This window comes from Chiloscyllium plagiosum, chromosome 20 (genome assembly GCF_004010195.1).
Source record: "Chiloscyllium plagiosum isolate BGI_BamShark_2017 chromosome 20, ASM401019v2, whole genome shotgun sequence".
Taxonomy (NCBI): Eukaryota; Metazoa; Chordata; class Chondrichthyes; order Orectolobiformes; family Hemiscylliidae; genus Chiloscyllium; species Chiloscyllium plagiosum.
The window spans coordinates 50,671,750-50,693,751 of NC_057729.1; the positions used below are offsets into that span (position 1 = coordinate 50,671,750).

At 41.7% G+C, this 22,002-nt stretch overlaps 1 protein-coding gene across 1 annotated transcript in view; it reads left to right on the plus strand.

Moving 5' to 3' along the window:
- Positions 1–16,507: 16,507 nt before the first annotated feature.
- LOC122560268 (transcription factor E2F1-like) overlaps positions 16,508–22,002 on the plus strand; it is a 39,233-nt gene continuing 33,738 nt past the window's right edge. The window contains exon 1 of the mRNA XM_043710794.1: positions 16,508–18,558. Within this exon, the coding sequence (XP_043566729.1) occupies positions 18,277–18,558 (282 nt within the window). The 5' untranslated portion in view covers positions 16,508–18,276. The remainder of the gene's footprint in view (positions 18,559–22,002) is intronic.

The following is a 22,002-nucleotide window of genomic DNA, read 5'->3' on the forward strand; positions in this document are numbered from 1 at the left end:
TAGTGCCCATTCTCTGGTAGACTATCCATGTTAACTCCATCTGCCATGGAATTACAGAAATGTTAACGCTACAGCCTATTGCACACCTGTGAGCTCCACAGACGACCCTAGTGTTTGATATTTTATCTCTTCAGATGTTCAGATATATCCCTCAACAGTGATGCATCGCTCTAATTCAACAGCCTCCCCTTTCCTCCTCCCAATTCATTCCACACAACATCCATCGCCTTGACCACAACATCCATTATCTCACGAAAGTGAATATATATTAAAAAGAACTCATTGCCTTGTGAGAATTGCTTCGAAATGATCGGGTGAATTGCTTCTCTCTGGATGTTTGAAGCCCCTTTCCATTCTTCGTGTGAGTTCTTTTCCTATTGCCCAGGGCATGAAGGATGGTGCCTGGGGGTTGGGGTAGTTGAAATCAGGAGGTCATCTGGTGCAAACGTCACGAATACATCTGAACAGGAATGGCAACTCTAGCTCCCCATAGTGATGATGAGAAAAACAGGTGGTGTGTTTATATGGAGAAGAGCAATTTAAGGGGATTTGTACGAAGTATTCAAAGAAAGGGATGGGTTTGGGTATCGGGACAGCAAGTAGTGAAAAGTTGTTCTGAGGAAGGGTTACTGGACCCGAAGTGTTAACTTTGATTTCTCTCCAGTCAGAACAGCTGAGCTTTTTCAACAAATTCTGCTTTTGTTTCTGATTTCCAGCAGCCACAGTTCTTTTGCTTTTTATCTAGTGAAAAGTTGTTTCTGTGGGTGACCGAGTGAGTGACTAGGATTAAAGAGGAAGGGGAGAAAGGTTATTTTTACACAAAGCGTTGTTACTGTGTGGAATGAATTGGTTGGAGGTTGTTGAATCAGAGTGATGCATCACGGCTGAGGGGTACATCTGAAAATCTGAAGAGATACAATATCAAACACGAGGGTGGTCTATGGAGCTCACAGGTGTGCAATAGGCTGTACTGTTAACATTTCTGTAAATCCTGGGCAGATGGAATTAATTGGATAGTCTACCAGACAATGGGCACTATCATGATGAGTCAAATGGTCTCATCTTTTCCGATATGATTTCAAGTTTCAAACCTAATAGCTAATCACAGTGCAATCCTTAATCCTACTGTCTTACTTTAAATGATGCAAGTGTTAGAGTTTGGGAAACGTGGAGAAAATATAGAGAATCACCAGGAGACGCAGAGAGTTCTTCAAGAAGTAGGTCTTTCATTTGCAAACAAAAAACTGTGACACTGCGAAAGCAGATTCTCGAATGCCCACGAACCTCAGGGTCCATGAATTTTTATATTTTTTTATCCTGTTTCTGCTAGCTTATCAGCATGTCCAATTATATTAATCAAAGTACCTCACTCCAGCTACACAATAAACTCGTGATGTTAGTTCCCATTATCTCTCTAGTTGTACATTCTACTTAATGTTATTCTAATGTCACGGTTAGATATTTATTGCTAACGCTTTGCAACAATAGTCTTTCATTCCAGGCGCTACTTAATATTTTCCTAATATTTATTAGATATTTATTATTACCTCTACTATAGTGATCTTCCATTCTAGACTAACCTGTCATGATAGATATCTAGCTATTCCATCTATGACAATAGTCTCCTGTCTCAAGCTGACTCTAGTAACTATTAATGTCATCCCAAATATTTATGGTCTCAATCCTGTCATAATAACACTTAACAGAAAAACTAGCTCTACTGTTATCTCATCTCGCCATGGTGACCTTTCAGCCTTAACCTTACTCTGCTAATTGGTGTAAGAGCGTTCCACTATTCATATCCCATCCTGCCTTCCACAGACCACAGACTGCCAGTGGTCTTCATGCTTTAACCCTTCCTATGCTTTCATGTTCTTTATTTTCCATAATGGCAATTATAGTTTACTGGTGGGGGGAGGAGTCATAGAGTTGTAGAACACAAAAACAGACATATTCAGCCCAATTCATCCATGTCGACCAGATATCCAAAATTAATCTAGTCCCATTTGTCAGCACCTGGCGCATATCCCTCCAAACCCTTCCCATTCATATACCCATCCAGATGCCTCTTAAATGCTGTAATTGTACGAGCCTCCACCACTTCCTCTGGCAGCTCATTCTATACATGCACCACCTTCTCCGTAAAAATGTTGAGTTGAGGTTTATTCCAGTTTTTATTTAAAGATCTCAGGTTAATGCCCATTTGACGAGTTGTACCTAAGGATTAGGTTCCAATAGTGTAGGATTACACACACCATTGTAGAGGCAGATTGGGGTTCATGCTCCAATCTAGCAAATGTTCTCAGTCATTTGTGCACATATGTATGTTAACCAGACATGTGATTAATTGTAAGCTTGCTGAATTTCTGATATTGTAATTGAAATTTCCCCTGCCTTGACATCTGATTCTGTAATCTTGTGTGCCTGTTGGTAACCACAATCTCTTACAAACTACATAAAGCATTTCTTTTAATTCCAGTTGGTCCAACTCGTCCATGCCGACCAGATATCCCACCCCAATCTAGACCCACCTGCCAGCACCTGGCCCATATCCCTCCAAACCCTTCCTATTCATATACCCATCCAAATGCCTTTTAAATGTTGCAATTGTACCAGCCTCCACCAATTCCTCTGGCAGCCCATTCCATACTCTCACCACCCTCTGCATGAAAAAGTTGCCTCTTAGGTCCCTTTTATTTTTTTCCCTCTCACCCTAAACCTATGCCGTCTAGTTCTGTACTCTCCCACCCCAGGGAAATACTTTGATTATTTATCCTATCCATTCCCCTCATGATTTTCTAAACCTCTATAAGGTCACCCCTCAGCCTCCAATGCTCCAGGGAAAACAGCCCCAGCCTATTCAGCCAATCCTATAGCTCAAGTCCTCCAACCCTGGCAACATCCTTGTAAATCTTTTCTGAACCCTTTCAAGTTTCACAACATCTTTTTGATAGGAAGGAGACCAGAATTGCACGCAATATTCCAGCAGTGGCCGAACCAATGTCCTGTACAGCCGCAACATGACCTCCCAACTCCTGTACTCAATACTCTGACCAATAAAGGAAAGCATACCAAACGCCTTCTTCACTATCCTATCTACCTGCAACTCCACTTTCAAGGAGCTATGAATCTGCACTCCAAGGTCTCTTTGTTCAGTGACACTCCCGAGGACCTTACCATTAAGTGCGTAAGTCCTGCTAAGATTTGCTTCCCAAAATGCAGCACCTCACATTTATCTAAATTAAATTCCACCTGCCACTTCTCAGTCCATTGGCTTATCTGATCGAGATCCAGTTATAATCTGAGATAACCTTCTTTGCTGTCCACTACACCTCCAATTTTGGTGTCATCTGCAAATTACTAACTATACGTGCTATGTTCACATTCAAACATTTATATAAATGAAGAGAAGTAGTGGACCCTGCACCGATCCTTGTGGCACTCCATTGGTCACAGTCCTCCAATCTGAAAAACAACCCTCCACCACTATTCTCTGACTTCTACCTTTGGGCCAGTTCTGTATCCAAATGACTAGTTCTTCCTGTATTCCATGAGACCTAACCTTGCTAACCACTCTCCCATGGGGAACCTTATTGAATGCCTTACTGAATTCCATATAGATCATATCTACCATTCTGCCCTCATCAATCCTCTTTGTTACTTCTTCAAAAAACTCAATTAAGTTTGTGAGACATGATTTCCCACGCAAAAAGCCATGATGACTATCCCTAATCAGTTCTTGCCTTTCCAAATACATGTATATCCTGCCCCTCAGGATTCCCTCCAACATTTTGCCCACCACTGAAGTCAGGCTCACTGGACTATAGTTCCCTGGCTTGTTCTTACGACCTTTCTTAAACAGTGGCACCACGTTAGCCAACTTCCAGTCTTCTGGCACCTCACCTGTGACTATTAATGATACAAATATTTCAGCAAGAGGCCCAGCAATCACTTGCCTAGCTTTGCACAGAGTTCCAGGGTACACCTGATCAGGTCCTTAAAGGCAAACTCTTTCCCGTGAAATGTTAATTAAAAGCCCTATCTGGTAGATGTAGACAATCCTGTCACACTATTTGGAAGAGCAGCAGGAAAGTTTTTCCAATGTCCGGACTAATATTTATCTTGAAAATAATCATCACAAAAAAAGTCATTCAGTCATTACCACATTGCACGTAGCAAATTTCCACAAACAAGCAATATTCGCTACTGCATTTCAGACATTGCAACAGGGACTGCACTTTGTAAAGCACTTTGAGACAGTCGAGTGTTTGTGAAAGACATTATGTAAATGCAAAAGCTAATTTTTGATGGAAGTGTAGTGGCCAGGAGGAACAATTGACAGTTGAGCTGGATTTATAAAGACTGTGCATTAGCAAAGAGATCAATTTAAAGTCAAGCTAGGAATGTGAAGGCCAATAAGCAGGGAGCATGTGGAACTATTTCAACAGGACAAATATTTTTACGAGTGGCAGTTGCCATTTCTCAGCCTCATTTTAAAGAAAGTTAAGTAGGTTAGAAGTGCAAAAGACCCTCTGTAAATGGGCAAGAGACATTTTGGTTTAAATTTGGAAGAGATAAATCTAGCTAACCTGCAATGTACTATATTCCAAACCATCTGCACACCGTAAGATTGGCAGGATGTGTTGTTTCATCTGTACTTTTGCCAGAATGTTTAGAGGTAACCATTTCAGAGTTTTAGACACCAAAACAAAAATGAGGCGTGGTGTTTCAATGCATGCTGAGGGAATGCTGCCCTGTTGGGTGGCAGTCTCCTGGATGACACTTTAAATCACCCCTATCTGTATTGGTGAATGTAAAAGATTTAATGTTACTATTGCAAAGAAGAGTAGGGCAGTGCTCACAGTGTCATAGTTAATATGTATTCCGCAATCAGCATCATAGAAAACATTAAATTGCTGTTTGTGGGAACTTGCTGCGCACAAATTGGTTATCATTTAGGTGAAAACCAGAGTTTTCAATTCCAATTGGCTACCTCATACCCTCAATTCTCTCATAATTCAGCAATCCCTCTGTCTCAGCTTTGAACATATTCAGTGCCCCAGGTGCTACTCCTGTCTGGCGTGAAGAAACCCAAAGATTCACAACTCTCTGAGAAGAAATTCCTTCTCTCCATCTGAAATGGCTGACCCATTACTCTGAAAGTAGATTGCCTGAGTGGAGGAAATGTCTCCCTTAGAATTTTCTATTTTTCAGTAATAGCATCCTTATTAACGGGATTCTGCAATACAAACCCTTCATCTCAATACAAATCTCCTCTGAGCTGCCTGCAATTTAAGTACATCCCTCCTTAAATAAGGAGGCCCAATCTGCATGCAGGGCTCTCATTCTTGTCTCAGCAAAACCCCAAATAGGTGTAACAAGACTTCCCTGCTGTTACATGACTGCCCTCCATAGTGTGTTCACAGCTGTTGTCTAAATCTTTAAAGGTCTATATGTCCTAACTGGTTTGGAAGAGTTTCCTATCTTGTGTGTTGCTGTGGTGTGTGTACACACCCTGTCTTAATCAATGAACATATGACTAGGCAGCATGAAAGTGAAAGATGATTGGAGCTGTTGGGGTTGCTGAACTTTCGACCAGATACCGCAGTTTACTCACTAAGAGCTCAGCCTAGCAACAGCCAGGAGGATTTTAATTGGTAACCAATGATTTCTAACAGCTGAGCAACATCGGCTTTTGTAGGTGACATGTAGATAATACCTAAATGGAAGCAGACACTGAATGTTAAATCAGTATTTGTAGAAGCATCACAGAGTTTTATAGCATAGCGGGAGGCTTTTTAGTTCATTGTATCTGTGTTGGCTCCTTTAAAGAGCTGATCAGTTTCATCCCATACTGCAGCTTTCTCCCCTGGTTCCTGCAAAATTAAGCTGCTTCAGTTCTGTTCTAAATGCCTTTTGAAATTTCCTATGAAATTTGCTTCCACCACCTTTAATAGTTTAGCAATCAGGTGTTTTTTGTAAATTTTTTGTGTGAATTTTACTCCTACAGTAACTGTTCTGTTCTCTAATAGTCTGATAAATAACTAGCAGGGATTCTCCCTGGGTTTCTGCCAAAGGCGGTTCCATGGGAAAAAGACTCAAGGCTGAAGCTGCGACTTTGCAATCTTCCAACTTGCCCAGTGTCATTGAATGAGCATGTCACCCATATGCCTGACGCCCAGATCCCAGAAGCAATTACTCTACTTAGAAGTCAGTTGCAGTAGGAAATTCTGAGAATTTCAAAGGCAACACATTAGCGATAACCACAGAGCACCCTCGTAGACTCATGGGAAACCCTGGCTTGTGACTGACCAAAATGGGGAAGGCTCATTTGGAAATGAGGCCTACACTAGCTAGAGTTCAGAAGAACGAGTGAAGATCTACTTGCGTATACAAGGGGGTTGACAAAGTAGACATATGCTTCCCCTTGTGGGGTTATCTAGAACAAGAGGTCATATATTTAGGCTACGATGTGGCAAATTTAAAACAGGTATGGAGGAATTATTTCTCTCAAAGTGTTGTGAATCTATGGAATTCATTGCCTCAGAGTGCAGAGGACAGAAAGACACTGAATAAATTTGAGGAGACAGTAATGGGTTAAAAGGAAGCAGTCAGGAAAGTGCGTATGAGGCAGAGATCGTGATTTGGAGATGCCGGTGTTGGACAAAGTTAAAAATCACGCAACACCAGGTTATACTCCAACAGGTTTAATTGCTTTTGCTATAAATTCTGTGTCTTACAATTGTGTCCTCCACAATCACCTGATGAAGGAGCTCTGAAAGCTAGTGCTTCCAATTAAACCTGTTGGACTACAACCTGGTGTTGTGTGATTTTTAACCTTGAGGCAGAGATCATATCAGTTGTGATCATGGTGGAGTAGGCTTGAAGGGCTGAAAGGCTTACTCCATTTAGTTCCATTCTTTCATTCATTCACAAAATGAAGACATTGCTGGTTAAGCCAGCATTTATTGTCCATACCTAATTGCCCAAAAGGAGGGCAATTAAGAGACAACACATTGATCTGAACTTGCATGTAATCAGACCATGTAAGAATGACAGTTTCCTTTCCTATCATATGTTAGTGAACCAGATGGGTCTTTCTGTCAATCAATAATGGATTCAAGGTCATTATCAGACAGTTAATTCCAGATTTTTATAGAATTTAAATTCCACCATTGGGGTGGATGGTAGCTTTTTGCGAAAGCGCTGAATGAATTGGTAGACTTCTTCATGAATGTTCAGTGGCAAAGTCAAGGTGTCAGATAGTGTGTGCAAAAACTACTAAACGACCTGACCCTTCAAACACCAGTCGTGGCAGTGTCAACAGATCGCACCTTGGACTTACTGGCCATCTCAGAAATCATTGAGCCAAAAAGGATGCAAGTTGTCGTTGATTCCAGGAGATTACCTGAGGAGGAAGGCTGGGGCTTTTTTTCCTTGGAGCATCAGGGATTGAGGGGTGAGCTTACAGAGGTTTTATAAAGTCACGAAGGGTATGGACAGGGTGAATAGCCAGGGTACAAGGGTCTAAAATTAGAGGACATAGGTTTAAGGTAAGAAGGGAATGATATAAGAGGGACCAAATGGGCACACAGGGTGGTATGTGTATGGAATGAGCTGCCAGAGGAAGTGGTGGAGGCTGGTACAATTACAGCATTTAAAAGGCATCTGGATGGGTATATGAATAGGAAGTGTTTATAGGGATATAGACTAAATGCTGGCAAATGGGTTTAGATTAATTTAGGATAAGTGGTCAACATTGATGAGTTGGACTGAAGGGTCTGTTTCTGTGCTGTACAACTCTATGACTCTAAGTGTGATAGACATAATGTAACAGTTCCAAATTTACTAATTATCATTTTGAACACATGGTCTTGCATTCAAGACTGACTTTCTAACTGTGGAAACTCCATATTAATGAACTAACATGATATACTCATGCCTTGTTACCTGCTGATTTGCAATCGTGCAGGAAAGATGTTCCTGACGTCTGCAGGGTCCAAAATTGGACGGGGCTGTCAACTGTTTAAGGATACAGGGCAGGTCCTTTACTTTGAACATTTCAAGAAGGAGCTAGATACAGTTGTTAAGGCCAAAGAGATCAAGGAGCCATATGGAGAAAGTGAGAATAGGCGACTGATTTAGATGATCAGCCATGATCATACTGAATGGCCTCATCCTGTTCATATTTTCTAAGTGCTGTAGAATCTGAGCAGTTGTTCTCAATTTTTGTATGAACCAGAATGCAACTTAATTAAAGCAGATGCATTTTTTGTTGAAAAACAGAACATTGAAGATGCTGGAAATTTTGGGGGAAGGAACAAATTGCTGGAAACACTCAGCTCTGTTTACTTCCCCACTGATTTTATCAGTTGTCTTAATAATTTTTCACCAGACTGAAAGGCCATCAGCCTGAAAAGTTAATTCTATTTCTCGTTTCTGCAAAACCTATTGAGTATTTGTTTTATACCTCACACACATTCAAAATAACCATCTTTGCTTGGGTTTTATAGTGATTGTACTCCTTTCTATGTGTGCAAGCTTGATTTTTCACAAGCTGATGTGTTATTGTTCATGTTTATTGTTCATGCAGGGACTCTGCATTGTCATGCATAAGCCTTGCCTGTGGTTTCATTGGGTTGAGCAAGCTTACTTATGGAGGAAACAGCTGGCTCTGCACAATGCAGAACTGTTGCAGAATCTCAGATTCGGCGCTACAGAATGGATTGGGCTGGGTGAAACATTATTGCTTTTTGCTAGAACTCAATTACATGATCTGTTGCCCTGTTTTGCAAAACAAGCATTGCAGGATGGGGTTTGGGTTTTGGATTATTACACTAATCTGTAAGAGAGGAATGACACCTGGGTTCACTTCTGATTTCTGTAAAGATTTTTAAACGTATGGAATTCAGCAGCTGACCGACTTTAAGTAATTTATTAATAAATATGCAAGCTAAAGTTAATCTGTGTAATTGTCACGGTGACAACTATCATTAATTGTTGCAAAAATCCATGTTTTACTTTTGAACTTTCAGGAAGGAAATCTGCGGTCCTTGTCCAGTCTTGTCTACATGTGACTCCAGACCCACAGCAATATGGTTGACTCTTAACTGCTCTCTGAAATGACCAGTTTGGGGATTGGTACCAAATGCTAGCCTTGTCAACAATGATCTCATCCCATGAAAGAATAAAGGAAAAATAATCGAATATAGATTTCTTCCTCCCAAAAATATTCATCATTCATCATGTGAGCAAGTACCTTGTATAGAATTTCAAATTGGCGGTTATTGAATGTGTAACAAAATAATTGTTTTTACCATGGGCCATGTTCCACAGTGAGATACTCAGTACAATGCAATTAAACGTGATATTTACAATATATATTTTGTGTCAAACGTATGGTGTGCGGGGCACTACCCATTATTCAGCCCCTCAGTATACTGAGGGCAGAGCAGTTGATGTGATCTATATGGACTTCAGTAAGGTGTTCAACAAGGTTCACCATGGTAGGGGTGGTGGCTGGCATTGGATTATGAATAATAGAATATAGAATTTTCCCCCAAAATATACTTTATTCATAAAAGTTATAAAATGTAATTGTGGTTCAAAATTAACATTACAAAAGGGTGTATACCACATGAATTTTTTCCAATACTGTCATGATTTGGAGGTGCTGGTGTTGGACTGGGGTGTACAAAGTTAAAAATCACACAACACCAGGTTTTAGTCCATTTGGAAGCACTAGCTTTCGGAACGCTGGTCCTTCATCAGGTGTACTCATCTTATGAAGGAGCACCGCTTTGAACGCTAGCACTCTCAAATAAACCTGTTGGACTATAACCTGCTGTTGTGTGATTTTTAACTTACAATACTGTGTGTGAGTGATTATACAATGTAGAAATTAAGAGTTTTGTGCTCCTCAGTGAACAATGGCTAATTACCTATTAAAGGTTTAAAAAAAATAATTCACGGGACAATGACGTCACTGTCTAGGCCAGCGTTTATTTCCCCATTCTTGATTGCTCAGAGGGCAGTTACATGCTAACCACATTGACATAAATCAGGTTTCAACCAGATGTTGTACAATGCATTAAAAACAATGCAGTAACCGTGTCAAAATAGTATAGGTGATCAAAGTGAAATAATATGAAAGAAGGTTTAGAAAAGCCAGGGAGCTATAGACTGGTGAGCCTGACATCGGTGTTGGACAAGTTGTTGGAGGGAATCCTGAGTGACAGAATGTACACGTATTTGGAAAGGCAGGAATGATTAGGGATAGTCAATATGGCTTTGTGCGTGGGAAATCATGTCTCACAAACTCGATTGAGTTTTTTGAAGAAGTAACAAAGAGGATTGATGAGGGCAGAGCAGTTGATGTGATCTATCTGGACTTCAGTAAGGTGTTCAACGAGGTTCCTCATGGTAGGGGTGGTGGTGGTGGAGGATTGCTTTTCAGACTGGATGCCTGTGACTATTGGTGTGCCACAAGATTTGGTGCTGGGTTAACTGCTTTTTGTCATTGTTACAATTGATTTGGATGTGAACATAGGAGGTATCATTAATAAGTTTGCAGATGACACCAAAATTGGAGGTGTAGTGGACAGTGATGAAGGCTACCTTACAGTACATGGGATCTTGACCAGATGGGCCAATGGGCTGAGAAGTGGCAGATGGAGTTTAATTTAGATAAATGCAAGGTGCTGCATTTTGGAAAGATAAATCTTAGCAGGACTTATACACTTAATGGTAAGGTACTGGGGAGTGTTGCTGAACAAAGAGACCTTGGAGTGCAGTTCCTTGAAAGTAGAGTCGCAGGTAGATAGGATAATGAAGAAGGTGTTTGGTATGCTTTCCTTTATTGGTCAGAGTATTGAGTAAAGGAGTTGGGAGGTCATGTTGCGGCTGTACAGGACATTAGTTAGTCCACTTTTGGAAAATTGTATGCAATTCTGGTCTCCCTTCTGCTGGAAGGATGTTGTGAGTCTTGAAAGGGTTCAGAAAAGATTTACAAGGATGTTGCCAGGATTGGAGGATTTGAGCTATAGGGAGAGGCTGAACAGGCTGGGGCTATTTTCCCTGGAGCGTCAGAGGCTGAGGGGTGACCTTATAGAGGTTTATAAAATCATGAGGGGCATGGATAGGGTAAATAGACAAGGTACTTTCCCTGGGGTGGGGGAGTCCAGAACTAGAGGGCAACTTCTTCATGCAGGGGAAGGTACGTTTATGGAATGAGCTGCCAGAGGAAGTGGTGGAGGATGGTACAATTACAGCATTTAAAAGGCATCTGGATGAGTATATAAATAGGAAGGGTTTAGAAGGATTTGAGTCAAGTGCTGGCAAATGGGACTAAATTAGGTTAGGATATCTGGTTGGCATGGACGAGTTGGACTGAAGGATCTGTTTCCATGCTTTCCATCTCTATGACTCTAAATCACAATTACTGAAATGTTACAGTGCAGAAAGAGGCCATTTGGCCCATTATTTCCATTCCAGGTCTTCAAGTGAGCAACATAACCTCTTGACAATTTCCTGCCTTTTCGCCACACCCTTGCACATTATTTCTTTCGGGTTCAATTCCCGCTTCAGGCGACTGTCTGTGTGGAGTTTGCACATTCTCCCCGTGTCTGCGTGGGTTTCCTCTGGTGCTCCGGTTTCCTCCCACAGTCCAAAAATGTGCAGGTTAGGTGAATCGGCCATGCTAAATTGCCCGTAGTGTTAGGTTAGGGGTAAATGTAGGGGTATGGATCTGGTGGGTTGCGCTTCGGCAGGTCGATGTGGACTTGTTGTGCCAAAGAGCCTGTTTCCACACTGTAAGTAATCTAATCTAATAATCATCCAATACCCTCTCAAATGCCTCAACTGAACCTGTCTCTACAATATAGAGAAATGAGGATGCTGCAGATGCTGGAGATCAGTGTCGAAAAGTGTGGCACTGCAAAAGCACAGCATCATCCACGGAGCAGGAGAGTTGACATTTCGGACAGAAGCTCTTCATCAGTCTCCACAATATTCCAGGCAAGACATTCCATACTGTAACTACTCACTGTGTGAAACATCCTGTCCTCTGACTTTTTTATCCTTTGATGAGGGAACATTTTCTCTCTATTTACTCTTTCCAGCCTGCTCATGATTCTGAAAACCTCTTTCAGATCTCTTAGCTGCCTTCTTTCCAAGGACAGTCCCAACGTTTTCAGTTTAATCCCAGAGCTGAAATTTCTCAGCCATTCCTGTCAAACATGTGCGCTCTCTCTCTCATGTGTTCACATCCTTCCTATAATGTGGCATCCAGATTACAGTTACAAATATTGTTGTCAATATTTCTGCTGAGGTCTAACAGTGTTTTATACTCGTTCAGCATCCCTTCTTTGCTTTTGTACTCTGTGCCCCGATCAGTGAAGCTGAGAACACAATATGCTTTAGATTTAGATTTTATTGTCACATGTATACAAAATACAGGAGTACAGTGAAAAGTGTATAATGTCACTATAAACGGTGTCTTCTTACGTACAAAGATACCTAGGTACAAAAAACTTAAGGTTCAAATGGTATGGAGGGCTCCTTGGATGCTGCCTGACCTGCTGTGCTTTTTCAGTGCCACACTTTATAGCTATGAAGAGAGGTTGAGTAGATTAGGATTATTTTCATTAGAAAGACGGAGGTTGATTGAGGGGACCTGACTGAGGTCTACAAAATCATGAGAGGTGTAGACAGGGTGGATAGCAAGAAGCTTTTTCCCAGAGTGGGGGAGACGCAATTACTAGGGGTCAGAATGAGAGGTGAAAAGTTTAAGGGAGATATGCGTGGAAAGTTCTTCACACAGAGGGTGGTGGGTGCCTGGAATGCATTGCCAGCGGAGGTGGTAGAGGTGGGCATGATAGCCTAATTTAAGATGTACCTAGACAGATACATGAATGGGCAGGGAGCAGAGGGATACAGATCCTTAGAAAATAGGTTTAGGTAGAGGATCTGGATCGGCGCAGGCTTGGAGGGCCGAAGGGCCTGTTCTTGTGCTGTAATTTTCCTTGTTCCTTGTTCAAAGTTGTAAAAGAGACAAAGTTAAAAAGGTTAAACATTACTTTCACAGAATAAGTGGAAAAATAAAGAAATAAGATAATAGCTAACATTAAAGCTTTTCTTAATATAAGCTAGAAAAATAACAGAATCCAGTTAAAAGTTCAACTGTTGTTTATTGAGTCTTTGTTTATTAATATGCCTTTATAAACTGCTGTCTCCAACTATCCTGCCATCTTCAATGATCTGTACACACACACGTATATATATATTCAAGTCCCTTAGTTTATGTTGTCTTTCAATGTCCTTCACTTCACTACATTGAACTCTATCTGCCACCTATCCACTCATGGCGCCAATTTGTTTGTGTCCTTTTGGAGTTCCACACTATTCTCACAGTTTACAAATCTTTCAAGTTTCTTGCCATCTGCAAACTTTCACATTGTCCTTTCACACCAAGATCAAGATCATTACTACACATCAGCAAAAGCAAGGGTCCCAAACTGACCCCTGGAGAACTCCACCAACAATCTTCTTCCAGCCTGAAAACTAACCATTGACCGTAACTCTTATTTCCTATCGCAGGGCAAATTTGGATCTATGTTACTACCGTCCCTTTTATTCCTAAACTTATAACTTTCCTCACAGGTTTATTTTGTGGTGCAATATCAAGTGCTTTCTGGAAACCCATGTACACCACATCAAAAGCACTGGCCTCATGATGCCTTTGTAACCTCTTCAAAATAATTCCAGCAAGTTGTTTAAACACAGTTTCCCCTTTAATACTCCATGCTGACTTCATCTAATCAATCCATTTTTTCCCCACATGACTATACCACTCTATTTCAAAACCATGTTTCTACAAGGTCCCCACCAATGAAGTTGAATTAACCGTAATTGCAGGGCTTATCCTTACAAATTTACTTGAACAAGGCTGTTTACAATTCTTCAGATTTTCACACCTCCCTGAGAGCAGGAAGACTGAAAGATTCTGGCTAATGTCCCTCTAATCTCCAATTCAGTTCGTTCAAAATCTTCGGATGCATCTCATCGTGGAAAATTAAGCTGCCAGTTCTGTCAATCCCTGAGCCATGTTTCTGTAATTGCTATGATATCCCAGTCCCATGTTCCTAACCTTGCCCTGGGTTCATCTGCTTTCCCTGGTAGGCCTCTTGCATTGCAATAAATGCAGTTTAATTTATCAGTCTACCTTGTTCTCTGCTTTGCCCCTGCCTGCCCTGACTGTTTGACTCACTTCTGTTCTCATCTGTACCGGTCTCAGTTTGATGTCTTTCCTCACTATCTCCTTGGCTGCCCCCCCCACCTTACTAGTTTAAATCCTCCTGAGCAGCTCTAGCAGATCTCCCTGCCAGTATATTAGTCCCCTTCCAATTTAAGTGCAATCCGTCCTTCTACCCCAAAAGAGCTTCCAATGATTCAAAAATGTGAATCCTAATCCCATACACCAGCTCCTCAGCCAGGCATTCATCTGCTCTATCATCCTATTCCTGCCCTCACTAGCTCATACCAGCAGGAGTAATCCAGATATCACTCCTCTCGAGGACCTCCTTGTTAAGTTCCTGCCCAACTGTCTATAATCTCCCTTCAGAATCTCAACCTTTTCCCTTGCAATGTCGTTGGTTCCAATGTGGACAATGACCGCCTGCTGGCCCCTCTCCCCTTTGAGAACATTCTGCACCCTCTCTGAGACATCCTTGATCCTGGCACCAGGGAAGCAACACACCATTCTGATTTTTCGCTGCTGGCCACAGAAATATCTGTCTATACCTCGGACTAGAGAGTCCCCTAACACAATTGATCTCTTGGAACCCGATGTACTCATTGCATTAGAGCCAGTCACAATACCAAACACTTGGCTGTTTGTGCTACATTCCCCTGAGAATCCATCACTCCCTACATTTTCCAAAACATCATACTTATTTGAAATGTGGATAGCCACAGAAGACTCCTGCGCTAGCTGCCACCTCTCTTCCTTTCCTGGAATTAACACATCTATGTGACTCTCCCTCTTTGGCAGAGATGGATGCGAAGTGTTTGTTTCACAGCTCATCCATGTCCACTGCCTGTCTGTAAATTCGCTTTTTGGTCTATAGTTGGCACTTTTACCACCTTTGCTATTTATATGTCGATAAAAGATTTTGGGATACCCCTTTATTTTGGTTGCCAGTCTTTTCTCATGATTCCTCTTTGCTTCATTTATTTGCTTTTTCTGTCTACCTCTTGGTTCTAAATTGTATTTTTTTAACTTAACACCTGACGTAAGCACATTTTCTCTTCTTCATCTTAATTTTTATATCTTTAGTCATCCAGGGAGCTCTGGATTTGTTTGTTCTACTTTCCCAGTTACGGTAATATACCTCAATTGTACCCGAGACTGTGGGCCAGCTGCTGGAAAATAGGGTTATAATAGTAATGTTGGTTGGTAATGACTGGCACGGATTTGATGGACTGCAGGGCTTCTATGTTGTAGATTCCTATGAGGCTATAATAGTCTCATCTTTGACGGTAGTACACTGTTTAGATACAGTTTTTCCCACCAATCTCTTGTTCCAGTCAATCCTGCTCAGTACCATCCTTGGCCTTGGAGTCAGCTCTCTACCAATTTGACTTTTCTTACACTAGATTAATGCTTGTCATTCTTCACCATCACCCTGAATCTTAACAATAAAATGATCACTGTACCCAAAGTACTCTGCATGACACTGGATCCACCTTGCCCACCTCACTTCCAAGAACCAGGTCTGAGAGTACATCTTGTCTTATTGACTGGATGCGTACTGCTCTCATGCATGCAATCAGGAACATTTATCCTTGCCACTCCATACACTATCAGTATCACAGTCTATATTTGGGTAATTGAAGTGCCCATTATAATTACACATTATGTTGGGATTTCTCACTAATTTGCTTATAGATTTTTCTATGAATGTAAGTTTGCTCGCTGAGTTAGAAAGTTTGTTTTCAGATGTTTTGTCACTATACTAGGTAACATCATCAGTGAGCCTCCAGAGAAGCACTGGTGGTATGTCCCAGTTTCTACTTATGTGTTTAGGTTTCTTTGGGTAAATGGTGTAATTTCCAGTTCTTTTTCTAAGAGAATGGTAGATGGGATCCAAATCGATGTGTTTGTTGATAGAGTTCCGGTTGGAATGCCATGCTTCTAGGAATTCTCATGCATGTCTCTGTTTGGCTTGTCCTAGGATGCATGAGTTGTCCCAGTCAAAGTGGTGTCCTTCTTCGAAGAAGCAAATTCGAAGAGAAAAAGAACCACAAATGTTGTGACTCACCTAAAGAAACCGAAACACATAAATAGAAAGCAGGACATACCACAAGTGCTTCATCCAGAGGCTCACTGAAGATGTTACCTAATATGGTGACAAAATGTCTGAAAACAAACCTTCCAGCCCAGTGAACAAACTTACACGCCGAACCTCAACCTGAGCTACAAATCTTTTCAAAAATTGACAGATTTTTATACAGACCACACCTAGCAATGTAATTGTACCCTTTTTGTTCCTTTACTTTTACCAAATTTATTGTTGTCAAACTCTTAACTATATCCTCTTTCCCCAGCACTACAATGCTTCCTTAACCAATACACCATCCCCTTTTCTTCCTTTCTTATCTTTTCTGAACACCTTATATCCAAGAATATTTAACAGCTAGTCTTTTTCTTTCCTTGAGCTAGGTAGGTCTTGGTTATTGCATAACATCATACTTCGACATGGCAATCTGTGCCTGTAACCTCCCAGCCTTATTCACTATACTGTACTCTGTATGTTAACATATGTGCAGTGATTCTGACTTCGACTTAATTTCTTTCTCCTTTATTCCCACTTCACCTATTAACTTGCAACTCTCTACACTAACACCAGCCAAATCTCCATTTTTTGTGAACGCTGGTATCTTCCTCAACTATTGTCTTGGTTCCCACACCACTGAAAAATTAATCTAAAGCCCTCCCATCTACACTAGCAAAACACCTCAGAAGTAACTCAGACCCAGCTCTGTTCAGGTGCAACCGGTCCACTTGACAGGTACCAACTTCTCAGTCCTGGTCTCCCAAACATCCAAAGAGCTCCCTCTTCCGTCATTTAGGTGATCGAAATACAATTGCATTAACATTACAGAAATAGTATAGATGATCAAATTACATGTGAAATAACCCTCTTGAAATTGTACAAGTGTGGAAAGTACAAGTGATACAACAATGTAGAAACAGTATAAGTGATCAAAAATGGAGGCAATAATACAGCAATATGATGGATGATTTGAGATGGGCAATAATGTCTAAAAACGGGGGCAATAATATGGAACTAGCATATATGATCAAAATGAAAGTGCAATAATAAATAAAGAAATAGCATTGATGATCAAAATACAAGTGCAATTACACCACAGAAATACAGTTGATCGAAATGCAAATACAGAAACACTACAGAAATAGTATAGGTGATTAAAATACAGGTGCAATAACACTACAGAAATAGCATAGATGATGAAAATGCAAGTGCAGTAACACTGTATAATAACATAGGTGGTCAAAGTGCAAGTGCAATAACACTAAAGAAACAAAATAGGTGTTCAAAGCTGATCCTGTTGCAATAACACTATAGAATTAGAATTCTTGATCTAAGTGCAATATAGAAATAATATAGGTAATCAAAGTGCAAATAACAATATAGACATAGTATGGTTGATCAAAAGTCAGGCTGGGGCTGGGCAATGAGTCTCCCTCTATCCTTTGAGACAGGAGTACAGAGATACACTTCCTGGTTCTACCCCCCCACATTCCCTTTAAAAATACCCGCCTTCCGCATCAGCGGAAAGCCCGCCCCTTACCCCGGCCTCCCGGGTCGCCGATTGGCTGGAGGCGGCCGCCAGTCTGGAAGGGGGGCCAATCGGGAGGGCGAGAGGGGCGGGGCCGGGCATTGTGACGCAAGCACCGGCCGTTTCGCGGCAAATATTTGGCGCGTAAAAAGCAGCGAGAGAGAAGGAAGGAAGGAGAGAGAGAGGGAGAGGGAGAGGGAGAGGGAGAGGGTCAGCGGCTGCTGCTGATGGCAGCAAACCCGGACTGGAGTCCAACTCCAAGTATCCTTTTTAAAGGCTGGGACACTACCCGCTGCAGTTTACAGTCACCGGCTCAGACATTCTCAAACACTAACCCCCACCTTTTCCCTCCAAAAAAAAAGAAACAAAGCAAAGTAACAATCAGAAACAGCAACAACAATTGCAACATTGACCATGTCCAGGGAAGTGTCAGGGGCTCCGGGAAAGCCCGGAACCTCCGCTGATTCCCTCCGGACCGGCACCGGGCCCGGCCGGCCGCTGCTGATCTTCTCCTCCACCCTCTCTCCACCTCCTCCTCCTCCTCCTTCCCCGGCAAGGAGTGGCCCGGTTGAGGCGGAGAGGTCGGGGACCGGGCCCGGTCCGGAGGCGGCACAGGGCGTCCTGGTGTTCGCTGCTACCCCCCTGGGTCCCGGCTCAGCCGAGTGGGGACAGCGGCCCCCCCTAGGGCGCCCGCCGGTAATTGGAGTGTCTGTCTGTCTGTGTATGTGTGTGAGAGAGACAGCAGCAAGAGGGGCTTTTTACTGTGTGCCATTACAGCTATCCTTGCAGCACCTGGTTATATACTGTGTGTGTTTTATGATATACTTATCTAGCGTTTAAAGCAACATCAGTAACCCTGGAAAGCATTGCTACTGTGATTGAAGACATCTCTCCTTGTTTTTTGTCACATCTGTGTGTATTCTATCGCTACTACCTGAAAGCTGCCTACATCACCAAAAGGGCTTTCTTATTATACACTATAAACATTTTCCTATAATGCTGACTGTCCTATCCTGCTGATGTGAACACTATAAACATTTTCCTATAATGCTGACTGTCCCCTCCTGCTGATGTGAACACTACAAAACGTTTCCTCTAATGCTGACTGTCCTCTCCTCATTGAGTCATAGAGATATACAGCATGGAAACAGACCCTTCAGTCCAACCTGTCCATGCCGACCAGATATTCCAACCCAATCTAGCCCCATCTGCCAGCACCCGGCCCATATCCCTCCAAACCCTTCCTATTCATATACCCATCCAAATGCCTCTTAAATGTTGCAATTGTACCAGCCTCCAGCACTTCCTCTGGCAGCTCATTCCATACACGTACCACCCTCTGTGTGCAAAAGTTGCCCCTTAGGTCTCTTTTATATCTTTCTCCTCTCACCCTAAACCTATGCCTTCTAGTTTTGGACTCCCCGACCCCAGGGAAAAGGCTTTGTCTATTTATCCTATCCATGCCCCTCATAATTTTGTAAACCTCTATAAGGTCATCCCTCAGCCTCCGATGCTCCAGGGAAAACAGCCCCAGCCTGTTCAGCCTCTCCCTGTGGCTCAAATCCTCCAACGCTGGCAACATCCTTGTAAAACTTTTCTGAACCCTTTCAAGTTTCACAACATTCTTTCCGATAGGAAGGAGACCAGAATTGCATGCAATATTCCAACGTTGGCCTAACCAATGTCCTGTACAGCCGCAGCATGACCTCCCAACTCGTGTACTCAATACTCTGACCAATAAAGGAAAGCATACCAAATGCCTTCTTCACTATCTTATCTACCTGCGACTTCACTTTCAAGGAGCTATGAACCTACACTCCAAGGTCTCTTTGTTCAGCAACACTCCCTAGGACCTCACCATTAAGTGTATAAGTCCTGCTAAGATTTGCTTTCCCAAAATGCAGCACCTCACATTTATTAGAATTAAACTCCATCTGCCACTTCTCAGCCCATTGGCCCATCTGGTCCAGATCCTGGCTGTCCACTACACCTCCAATTTTGGTGTCATCTGCAAACTTACTAACTATACTTTTTATGCTCGCATCCAAATCATTTATGTAAATGACAAAAAGTAGAGGACCCAGCACCGATCCTTGTGGCACTCCACTGGTCACAGGCCTCCAGTCTGAAAAACAACCCTCCACCACCACCCTGTCTTCTACCTTTGAGGCAGTTCTGTATCCAAATGGCTAGCTCTCCCTGTATTCCATGAGATCTAACCTTGCTCATCAGTCTTCCATGGAGAACCTTATCGAATGCTTTACTGAAGTCCATATAGATCACATCTCCTGCTCTGCCTCATCAATCCTCTTTATTACTTCTTCAAAAAACTCAATCAAGTTTGTGAGACATGATTTCCCACGCACAAAGCCATGTCGACTATCCCTAATCAGAGTTCTTGGGTACACCTGATCAGGTCGTGGTATTTATCCACCTTTAACCATTTAAAGACATCCAGCACATCCTCCACTGAAAGTGGACATTTTTCAAGATGTCACCATCTATTTCCCTACAGTCTATATCTTCCATATCCTTTTCCACTGTAAATACTGATGCAAAATATTCATTTAGTATCTCCCCCATTTTCTGTGGCTCCACACAAAGGCTGCATTGCTGATCTTTGAGGGGCCCTATTCTCTCCCGAGTTACCCTTTTGTCCTTAATATATTTGTAAAAACCCTTTGGATTCTCCTTAATTCTATTTGCTAAATCTATCTCATGTCCCCGTTTTGCCCTCCTGATTTCCCTCTTAAGTATACTCCTACTTCCTTTATACTCTTCTAAGGATTCACTCGATGCTGATGTAAACACTATAAACATTTTCCTATAATGCTGATTGTCCTCTCCTCCTGATGTGAACACTATAAATATTTTCTTATAATGCTGACTGACCTCTCTTGCTGATGTAAACACTATACACATTTTCCTATAATGATGACTGGCCTCCCCTCCTGATGTAAACACTATAAACATTTTTGTATGATGCTGACAGACCTCTCTTGCTGATGTAAATGCTATAAGCATTTTCCTATAATGCTGATTGTCCTCTCCTGATGTAAACACTATAAACATTTTCCTATAATGCTGATTATCCTCTCCTGCTGGTGTGACCACTATGAGCATTTTCCCATAATGCTGACTGTCCTATCCTGCTAATGTGATTAATATATACATTTTCCTATAATGCTGATTGTCCTCTCCTGCTGATGTGACCACTATGAACATTTTCCTATAATGCTGACTGTCCACTCCTGATGTAAACACTAAAAACATTTTTGTATAGTGCTAACTGTCCTATCCTGCTTATGTAAACCCTGTAAACATTTTCCTATAATGCTGACTGTCCTCTCCTGCTGATGTGAACACTATAAACATTTTCCTATAATGCTGATTGTCCTGTCCTCCTGATGTAAACACTATAAGCATTTTCCTATAATGCTGATTGTCCTCTCCTAATGTAAACACTATAAGCATTTTCCTATAATGCTGACTGATTTCTCCTGCTGACGTGATCAGTATATCCATCTTCGTATTGTTCTGACTGTCTTATCCTGCTGATGTAAATACTCTTAAACATTTTCCTATAATGCTGACTGTCCTCTCCTGATGTAAACACTATAAACATTTTTGTATAGTGCTAACTGTCCTATCCTGCTTATGTAAACCCTGTAAACATTTTCCTATAATGCTAACTGTCCTCTCCAGCTGATGTGAACACTATAAGCATTTTCCTATAATGCTGATGGTCCTCTCCTCCTGATGTAAACACTATAAACATTTTCCTATAATGCTGACTGTCCTTTCCTCCTGATGTAAACACTATAAACATTTTCCTATAATGCTGATGGTCCTCTCCTCCTGATGTAAACACTATAAGCATTTTCCTATAATGCTGACGATGCTCTCCTCCTGATGTAAACACTATTAGCATTTTCCTATAATGCTGACGGTCCTTTCCTCCTGATGTAAGCATTATAAACATTTTCCTATAATGCTGACTGTCCTCTCCTCCTGATGTAAACACTATAAACATTTTCCTTTAATGCTGACTGTCCTCTCCTCCTGATGTAAACACTATAAACATTTTCCTATAATGCTGACTGTCGTCTCCTGATGTAAACACTATAAACATTTTCCTAT